The 9836-nt window shown below is 40.2% G+C and overlaps 6 protein-coding genes across 9 annotated transcripts in view; 4 read left to right on the forward strand and 2 right to left on the reverse strand.

The window, feature by feature from the left end:
• LOC145457402 (solute carrier family 12 member 4-like) overlaps positions 1-1793 on the forward strand; it is a 40132-nt gene extending 38339 nt beyond the window's left edge. For all 4 annotated transcript variants that reach the window (XM_080335614.1, XM_080335617.1, XM_080335616.1 and 1 more), the window contains one exon: positions 1109-1793. In XM_080335614.1, the coding sequence (XP_080191740.1) occupies positions 1109-1200 (92 nt within the window). In that variant the 3' untranslated portion in view covers positions 1201-1793. The remainder of the gene's footprint in view (positions 1-1108) is intronic.
• LOC145457416 (threonylcarbamoyladenosine tRNA methylthiotransferase-like) overlaps positions 1-9836 on the forward strand; it is a 264970-nt gene that overhangs the window by 7472 nt on the left and 247662 nt on the right. The gene's annotated exons all lie outside the window — the stretch shown is intronic.
• On the reverse strand, positions 1859-5251 carry LOC145457412 (mannosyl-oligosaccharide 1,2-alpha-mannosidase IA-like). The gene has a single exon (XM_080335630.1). The coding sequence runs from the start codon at positions 5238-5240 to the stop codon at positions 3417-3419; it is 1824 nt and encodes a 607-aa protein (XP_080191756.1). The 5' UTR covers positions 5241-5251; the 3' UTR covers positions 1859-3416.
• On the reverse strand, positions 5323-6538 carry LOC145457446 (malignant T-cell-amplified sequence 1-like). Its single transcript, XM_080335672.1, has one exon. It carries the CDS (start codon positions 6447-6449, stop codon positions 5901-5903), a length of 549 nt encoding a protein of 182 aa, XP_080191798.1. The 5' UTR covers positions 6450-6538; the 3' UTR covers positions 5323-5900.
• LOC145457447 (uncharacterized) lies at positions 7334-8074 on the forward strand. Its single transcript, XM_080335673.1, has one exon. The coding sequence runs from the start codon at positions 7358-7360 to the stop codon at positions 7742-7744; it is 387 nt and encodes a 128-aa protein (XP_080191799.1). The 5' UTR covers positions 7334-7357; the 3' UTR covers positions 7745-8074.
• LOC145457445 (large ribosomal subunit protein mL66-like) lies at positions 8192-9683 on the forward strand. The gene has a single exon (XM_080335671.1). The coding sequence runs from the start codon at positions 9047-9049 to the stop codon at positions 9623-9625; it is 579 nt and encodes a 192-aa protein (XP_080191797.1). The 5' UTR covers positions 8192-9046; the 3' UTR covers positions 9626-9683.

Here is a 9836-nt window from a genome sequence, read left to right on the forward strand (position 1 = left end):
CATTCTATCCTAATTCGGAATAAGTGATGTAGCTATATTTCTAATTCTAGTCTATTTTGGAAACAAACTGTAGCTATAATTCTAGTCCAATGCGGAATAAATTGTGTAGATATAATTCTGATTCTATCCTAATTCGGAATAAGTGGTGTAGCTATATTTCTAATTCTAGTCTATTTCGGAAACAAACTGCAGCTATAATTCTAGTCCAATTCGGAATAAATTGTGTAGCTATAATTCTAATTCTATCCTAATTCGGAATAAGTGATGTAGCTATATTTCTAATTCTAGTCTATTTTGGAAACAAACTGTAGCTATAATTCTAGTCCAATTCGGAATAAATTGTGTAGCTATAATTCTAATTCTATCCTAATTCGGAATAACTGATGTAGCTATATTTCCAATTCTAGTCTATTTTGGAAACAAACTGTAGCTATAATTCTAATTCTATCCTAATATGGAATAACTGATGTAGCTATAATTCTAATTCTAGTCTAGCTACAATTCTAATTCTAATAAAGACAAGACAAGAATAGTGCGATGGTGAACTTCAATCAATGTCCAAGTTTTTGTGAATTCGGTATTGTTAATCTAATTACAAAACTGCAGTTTTAATTCTAGTGAAGTTTGTTTCCAATTTTTATGCGAAATTACTTACTGTTTATGATTTGGAAGTAGCTTTGTGGCAAGTTTGCGTGGCACTTACGAGCGAAATACTCTTGAGGACCGCATGAAATAGTCCCCGTATCAAGGTATTGGAATACTATATCAAAAAATTCTGTCTATTTGCCGTTTTCTTAAGTCGCAAAATATATATTGAAAGTAGCCGCGTATCCCCTGACTGAATCTGTCTTTTGAAATTACTTTCTCAGTACCTTCACTCGATGTTGTTTTGAGATTTGTTACAGTCTCCTGTTGACAGCGATAAAAGTGCCTCCTAAGCTATTTTTCTGGAAATGCTTTAAAATCTCGGTTATGACATTTTCCAACTTAACCCATCTTGACTTGCATATAGAATTGCTGAAGCGCCACAAAAGATTTGTGAAGCTCGATACTGTTCATTTGCATCAGCCACTCTTCTCTGTAATGTAATACACCCATTCAATCTTAGATATGGAGTTTCTGGAGGTTCTCACCGAAGGCTTGGAGAGGGTGCTCATGGTACGGGGCGGTGGACGCGAAGTAATCACCATCTACTCTTAATAAAGGTCATTGGTGTTGGTGGACTGCAACAAATTCTGTTTTACTCCTAGCACATTTGCCGACCGACGCGTTTGGCCTCATATATATATTTGCTTCTCAACTTTAATTCATTAAGACCGCAGGGTACCAGTATGTAGTATATCATACTGCTCGCTATACAACTATGTTAGGAAATTTCGTGTCATGGGTCATGGGTCATGGGTGAAGAGTTGCCACAATCGAATTGATTGATCACTGTCTCAGAATTGCTTTATGACGAGCGAGCAATTGTCAGCGCTTTGTTTCTATGATGGGTAGAGATACCTGCCACCATTGACATCCATGCCTTGAAGCAATTGCATAGTATATAGTATAATTATCCAATCTGCCTCTGCGAATGTGTGTCTGCTTTGAGTGAGCACTGTTCACTGCTATATGTTGTGTTGTCGCTGTGCGGAGAGCAGTATAACGGAATCATGATTTGAGAGGACTGTTGCATTATTTAGTCTGTAAATTTGTAAATCTTTTTTGTTATGACCTTTTGAAGTTATGTTTTGTTGCTTGACAGTTGGTCAGCCCATGCTTTTAATGATTAATAAAATCATCTTCCGTGATTATGTTGCTGTAATAATAGTCAAATCAAGTGCTGTCAAACCCACCGATGCCGCAAAGGAACCTGTTTCAACATATGCATTTAATCTGGACTCTGTAACATTGCGAAACGCCTTAAGGCAAAAATATCAGTCTGAGTCACAACAGAAAACTTCAACATTATAAACTCCTCTCCGTGGAACCACGCAAACTGCATATAAAACATTGAAGCACCAATCAAGGAAAAGCATGCGTTCGAAAAGGGTTCATGCTCATGGCACGGGCTACCAACATTTGCGTTAAGCAGGAAGTGGATGTATGCTGCTAAAAGCGCTTTGGATCTAACGAGAATTTATTAACGGATGCGAAGAGTATTTTTGATAGCTCACACACATGTTTACGCAATCAGGTGACTGTGTGATGGAGGCTATCGTACCTAACATTACATGAAAATGGATGTACGATTGTGAATCGATAATTTGCCCTATCAGAATCGGAACAAGTCTTTCCAGCCAAATACGTAAGGCAATAAATACATTATCTTCAACATCGAAATACTTTTGTATGCTTATTACCAAAGCAGTGTGAACTGTGCATCTGTGCAGTTATTGGAATAGCTATAGATAGAAAAAGCTAATAGCTCTGGCTCTAACCTATATCCAGTTATGACTGGAGAATAGCCACAGCTGGATATTTAAGCTCAAACGGTAGAGTATAGCTACGTACTTTATGTTAAAGAACAACAAATCCAAGTTAGTGAAATAGCCAGATGTCGGTACAGAAATCGATCACGACCAGCAGCTACAATAAATAGATACAACGGCCATGCGCAGCTAATGGGTTGACAGAGTACGGGTGCTGCATGGCTATCGTGTCAAATTTCGAACAGCTAGATATTTACAATAAAAAGCAGGTAACCAAAACGCAGCAGTGTTATTTGATGAGTAGACTATATCAACCGTAGGCTACATTGCCGTGACACATGTGAAGATCTCAAAACAGCAATAAATACCTTTCAACAAAATTCATGCTCTCCTAGCGTCACCGCAAATAAAATATCTCGTTTTTTAAAACCTTTGGGCTCAAACACCATTATTACACCACTGATTAGTTCAACGCTTCATATCGGGCACCAAAATTACATTTCTACTCTACATACAGTGACAGATCGTATCGCAGTCAAGCGAATTGTAATCAATATTATGTAGAGTGGTGCTTCAATTCAACTAAGATGTATGATGCATAATTACTAAAAAAATGAATACTATGGCGAATAGAGAACATTAAAATTCATATATCGGCTCTAAAATGTTTCCCTAAACAAAAACTACAACGGTCAGGAATCTTGAAATGATACAAAATCACCCACTGCGGCGACAGTGAGTGGATGTTGAGGCCTAGCTTGAAGAATTCGGGACAAGTCGAAAAATGGACAGTTGTGATCGAATCAAACGTTGCCGGTCTACCAAGCTACTACATATTATAAGGCAGCTGGAATGCGCATATTTGGCCAATCCAGAGATAATATTGCACTGCTTCAACGCTTTCACAACACATAGTCACAGTGCTGGATCAACTGCTTTCAATGCTCACAGCTTTCGATGCCTGAAAGTGTGCGACTACGAGTCTATCTAGTACCCACTATTTCAACGAACAACTGGAAAGGGATGTGCCTCCGTATTGAACACCCACTCGTCAAGGCTTATTAAATCATCGTCCGAGAATAATAGGTAAAGATACTTGAAAGTCTCAGCGAGAAGGAAACTCTGCTGGACATCATCGTACTGCGGTTTTTCTTCGTAAACGTTTTTTATACCTGAAAACCCAGACTCGACTCTACAATGTTTGTTAATAGCTTGAGCGGCCTCCCAGCCCCATTGACGGTATTTAGGGTCTTTTGTAATCCGCCACATGATAAAGTAGCTTTCTATAACCTCCGGACGTAGAATGTAGTATTTCTCGTTGGCTCGAACCGCGACGGCTTCGTTTCCGGTAAATCCAAACGCCTCGGGTCCGATCTTTAGAGGCGTCCGTTCGTACGATTCGTGGCAAGTATGAGTTATCTCTGCAGCCAAATCGAGGTAATGTTTCTCATCGTCTGCGTACTTGGCTCCTAAAGCAAACATTCCACCGGCAAAACACGTTAAATGTCCCATTTTCGGCTCCACTCTTGAATTCTTATACTCTCCGATGTATGTCAGCCCACCTGGCGATTTCTTAATCATATTGCTCTCGATAGCTTTCACGGCGCTGTCGTACATTTCCTTGGCAGTGTGATCCGTTTTGCCCGACAGCAACCAGGTTTTTAACAGGTACTCGTAGAAACTATCTCCCAAAGCTCCAACAGAAGCGTGACGTTGACCCCAAGCTCCGGTTTTGGGGTTGATGTAATTAAAATACAGTCCATTAGGCTTGTCCATCTTCTTGAGGATTTCACGTATTTTCAATACCTTATCAAGATACGATTTATCACCGGTTATTCTCGTTAACATTGAAAATTCCAAGTGTAAACTCCCGAATTCGGAAAGCACAGAACAACCTCCTGACGCCCATCCCCAATTTTTAGTTTTTCCAGTGATCGGGTTCACGAGGGCGTACGGGATGCCAGACGGACTGTTGAAAGCGGGTGATAACTTGTCCGCAATACTTTTCGCTTGATTCATAAAAATCGGATCGCCGGATAGGAAATAGGCAGACAATAACCCTCCGATGAACCGAATATTGACTTCAAACACGGAAATATCAGTCCTAGAGTTCATATCTAAACTTTCGTGCACCCATTTCTTAGCATCGTCAAATTCATCTATGAGACCCATGATGTATAGCGTGTCGAGTGCGTCCACAATGGTGGCACCTGTGTTGGCACTCCCGAATATATTCGCAGAATGCTTCCTCAAAGACACAGGCCGTAATTCATTCGAGCCCCACGCGTGCTTTTTATATCCGTCCCACGCGAATTTCATCATTTCTTTGATAGCGTTACGTTTCTCAAGTATACTCGGATCTTTAGGCTCTCCTCTTTTGTAATCGTAAGGCTCTACCTTGTAGCTTCCTGCTTGTGCCAGTTGATTGAGCATTTTCTCATGTTCTTGTTGTAATATTTTGGCCTTGTCTGCTTCGATCTGGGCTTTCATTGATAAGACACGGTTGGCCTCCTCAATGGCAGCTAGATGATCTTTCGCAATTTCATCAATCTTTCTACGCTGGCTAGCATCCTTTATATTTGCATTGTCAGCCAGAGCATCATTGCTATGCAATTTGTTCGGTAATGTCAGCGAGTTAACATGTAATTTTCCATCTTGATTGCTCAAGACATCATGGTTTTTATCAAATGCATCCTCATCGTGCGAGTGTTCGAACATCTTATTCAGCTCCGCATTTTCTTTCGGAAGAAATAATACCATTCCATAGCAGAATATCGCAATCGATCCAAGCCCCAGTAAAATTGCGAAGCGCTGTGATAACTTCATATCGGGGAAGGAGAGAAACACAGTGCTGCTCTCCGAACCAACATAAGATATTGAACTTTAGCCAACGAGCAATAAATAACGCCTGCGGTAGAGAACTCAGAACAATATTCACGCTGATACATCAACACCATTCACAAGGAACGGGAATATGAATATTCAATAGATCGCACACGAGAAGATGCTTTCAACATGGTAAACTGCACCACAGATGTATCACAAGAGCATTGAAATAGTGAAGGCATGTTGTATATCTGCAATTTTGCAACTTGCTTTGAACCACAAATATCATAATTTGCATGCAAGCTGAGAGAAGCTATTGAATTACGCACAAGGGATCAATTATAATTATTGGTTGTCATAAAAAACGGAGTTGAGACTGACATTTCATCACTTTTTCAACATATTATGACTGCTGCCACAGCAGGTGAGTATTCAGCAACCAAGATAGTAACACCAAAATTCTTACGCATCACAACATAACTAGCAACCAAACATCATTAATGCATAACATAGCATTTCTGTTGAGAGGGCATAAATACCATATCATTCACATAGTAAGCAATTTTTCCTGCAATTTGAAATATACCTCAGCTCTCACACTGCGCCGATATAGCAACATCACTGCAATACTGATAGCATTTCAGAATATGCTAAATGCGATTAACCGCCACATTTCAAATGCCATAGCCCATCGTTCAAGTAATGAATATTTTCGACACCTACGTTTTTATTAATTTTAATGATATCTTCCGTGGACATTTTCATTAGTCCTACAGCCAAGGCATGCTCTTTTCCCTCGGCCATGACAGCTACAACTGATTCAGCCTGTACTTCCGGTGTCAATTTCGCACCGGGTGATGTCAAACCGGGGCACATTATGTTAGCACCGCTCAATACAAATTTAATCGCACCCCTATCGACTTGCTGTTTCGGCAAGATGAATGGATATTTGTGTAAAAGTCGCAAAGCCGGATGCCATGGTCCGTTTCTGTGCTTGAAAAATACACAATTGTCTTGAATAGAGAGAATCTCGATATGATCGTGGCACTTTAGCATCTTGGCGTTCTCCTTTTTTGGCCATATATCCGGCATGTACTCTTCAATCAGCGGCATTTGCTTTATTATATCCGCCCGAATCTGACGCTGGACCGAGCTTTTCAGTTGACTTGTAGACGATACATTTTCTTTCTCCTCAAATTTTCGGAACATTATGCCCGATTATGATGATTGTGTCCAATTTACACCGAAAATCAAACTTGTACTATAAATGCTGTGTACATTTAATAAGTAAAAAAGGTTGAAAAGGGTTTCTTCTGTGTCATCAGATACAATAAAATGCTCAATTCATGGATCTGTTTGCTTCTATCTGAGTAGCCTATGAAACATTATATCACAGTCAAATCAAGCAATTACAGTTGAATGGCTTGATCGAGTGGCAAAGATTTGGAATGCCACAAAACTAAAAACTTCCTTCTCATTTTCTTAAAAATTGATGCAGTAAAACTACCGATAGAAGACACAGTCTTATGTTGCAATGCATAATATAAAACCACATCATTCTATCAGCCTCATGAGTTGATACGCAGCTTGAATCCTGAATTGCTACTATACATTCAGAACTTCAGCAGGCGTCAAGACGTAATTATTGCGTAAGATCTGAAAATACGGTCGACTAAGGTAAGTTAGTCCATGGTATCTATGTCTGCACTGTAGCTAAATTGCAGGTTATTCCCTGAATTACGTAACGCTAAATACTTTAGCCCTAAAACAACGCTCTGTAGTCATTACCAAGGTATCAATTACTCAATTACTGTAAAACGAACTCCCATTATGGTACAAAGTAACAATATTGGACTAACGTTACGCCGTACGCAGTTTGAAAAAACCTGATACTTCGGATCGTTATACACAAATTCGAAATCAAAATCATTGAGGAAAGAGTATTGAAATGTGTTGCCAGCAAGTCAAAAAGTCCACTTTCACCAATTTATTGCATTCGTGATGACGAGGCTCAGTCGTCTCCGAACACCGACTTCGGAAACGTCACAATCCGGATTATCCATGCGTCATAAAGCCTTCCATAATCGCTTGGAGAAGATATATTGAGATTTTATTGCATGAAGAGCTATGGGAAACACGGAGATATGGGCCGGGCTTGTTCTTGTTTGAAACCAGAGAACAAGGTATCATCAACAGAGCAAGAACTGATGATTATCAAAAATCATCCTAACAGGGTCAAAAGAAGATCGTCGATGGTTCCCAATGCGCCTCAAATAAAAGAGAGCAAATGGTTGGAAGACAAGTGCACCGCTTCGGGAATGGAGCCTGATGTGCCGGCCGATCGCATGGGATCCAAAGACTTGGCTATCCTGGTTCGAAGACTTTCCCAAGTGACGCCGCGAGCTACCGACTCCCCTACAACAGTTTCGCAGTTTTCACAGCCAAGTTTGACAAGTTCTGATCAATCTTTGAGTAAAATTCTTGAAAGTCTGGGTAAAAACTAAGCAGCTGTTGTTTGTTCGGAGTCGAGAATTCACATCGCTCGGTAGTCTCACGACGAAGATAGCAATTGCACTCGGTGCATGCGTACGGTACCGTAAAATTGTTCAATAGATCGAAGTCACTTATGAAATACCGAGAGCGACAGCCTCGCAAAATTTCGGGATTAGTCGCAATAATTGTATATTCTGTTTGCAAAGGCCAAACAATCATCTGTACATGACAATAATAATTATATATTATTCCGACATGTTTTCATTCAAATACAAAAACACGATACATCAATTTGCTCCCCAGCGCTCTTTAGTGAGCTACTTTTCTGCAGCTGGGCGCAATCATGCGTATTGTGCCTGATAGAGATTGGTGACTTGACTTGCGTTAGTTCGCAGGGATATGTAGGTCTAGTTTTAGATATCCATGGTGAGTGTAAGGTATTTTTAATTCAGCAAACCTGCTAATAATGCGAAGACTGTACCTGTAGCGACATGTTGGCCAGCATCATGATATTAGCCGTTTACAATCATAGACACAGAGACTGAGATTACCAGGCAAAACCAGCTTTTAGCTCTACCGTAGTATTTCAGGGTTACCATACGTTATCCTTTAGGAAGATTTGTCCTTTTTGTCAATTTGCCGTTGGACAAATAACAGCCTACAAAAATGCAACGAATTCCCTCATACAAGATTATTTTAGTGTTGAATTTATAATATTTACAGAACACATATTCTCCAAAATTAGTCTAGGTGTCAGGCTAAAAGTGAATATTCACATTATATTTTCTACTGAAATTGCCACTCGAGGTAATTTTGTTTCATGACTACTTCGGTTTCTGCAGAGTCTAATCTGAAGTAGAATTTAGATCAATTTTCTTTTGAGATATCAGTCAAAAACTAAGAATAAGCATAGCAAATGCTGGCTCTGAACCCTACTGGAATCTCGGTACGTTTTGCCTGATATATCAGGTGAGCAGCGATGATTCTCCAAGTGAAAGTAATCAAATAAAAAAATAATAGAAAAATAAAACATAGTGTGAGCACAGGACACCGATTCCACTGGGGGCTCTGAAGACTAGGGCTATACTTGAGCTGATTTCCAAAATAGCTCTTGAATGTGGTAGGAAACATTCTGTCCTATTGTTCATGGCAGGTACAATTACCCATTTTGAAAGACGTTGAAGTTGCCAGCTTTCAGCATTGAAGACATCTCCGTAGTACTCACGCATCACAAAAAGATATATTGGAAACGTAACGTTACTTGTGTTTGTGTATGTCAGTTCCTTGGTAGGGAGTAATCACCATAAAACGCAATGGCGTTGAGAAGGTGTATAAATTTCGGATTAGCTCGAATAACAACTTCTATGCTTGGAATGGCCGGTGGCAGTTACGTTCCCCAACGAAGAGAATATCGCGAGATTAAAGTTACAGAAGACAATGATGAGCTAACTATCGAAGGAATTTTACATGACGAAGACAATTCAAATTACGTTCCACCTGATTACGTGCACGATACGTGCCCTATACGAAGTCGCGGCATCCAAGTGACATACGAAGACGTATTGATATTACGCCAATTTATGCATAGCGACGGTGAAGTACTTCCAAGGGAAGTCACAGGACTTTGCGCGAACGAACATATAAAAGTCAGTAACGCTATAAAGATGGCGCAGCGGGCGAATTTGTTACCTGGGTCCGAGCAGCAGACTGACGAAAGAGGAAATGAGGTTCCTAAGCTGAACCGATACCTTACGCGTTTTGCTGTTGGTTCTCGAAACCCAATCCGAAGCAGGGGACCGTCTTGGAGAAAGAACTACTTCAGAATAGGGGACGCTAGAGCAGTCAGAGATGCTCCTCGGACCGGAAATAAGCGTTTACGGGATGCCCACTGATCAGTTATGTAGCCTACTGTCTTTCTTTTCTCATCACAGCAAAGCGAACACTAATGGGTATTCAGTTCCATTGCTACTCCTCAGACTCTCGACTAGCATGGCAGTAGTCTACCATCGTTTCACAACCTTGACCAATACTCAAATTCAGAGCTTGATCGATATTTGTCGGTAGGGCTGGGCAAAATTGAGTACCTGATTGATTCGATTCTGA

The sequence above is a fragment of the Botryllus schlosseri genome, chromosome 15, assembly GCF_051294905.1.
Source record: "Botryllus schlosseri isolate E-star chromosome 15, Bs_hap1, whole genome shotgun sequence".
Classification (NCBI taxonomy): Eukaryota; Metazoa; Chordata; class Ascidiacea; order Stolidobranchia; family Styelidae; genus Botryllus; species Botryllus schlosseri.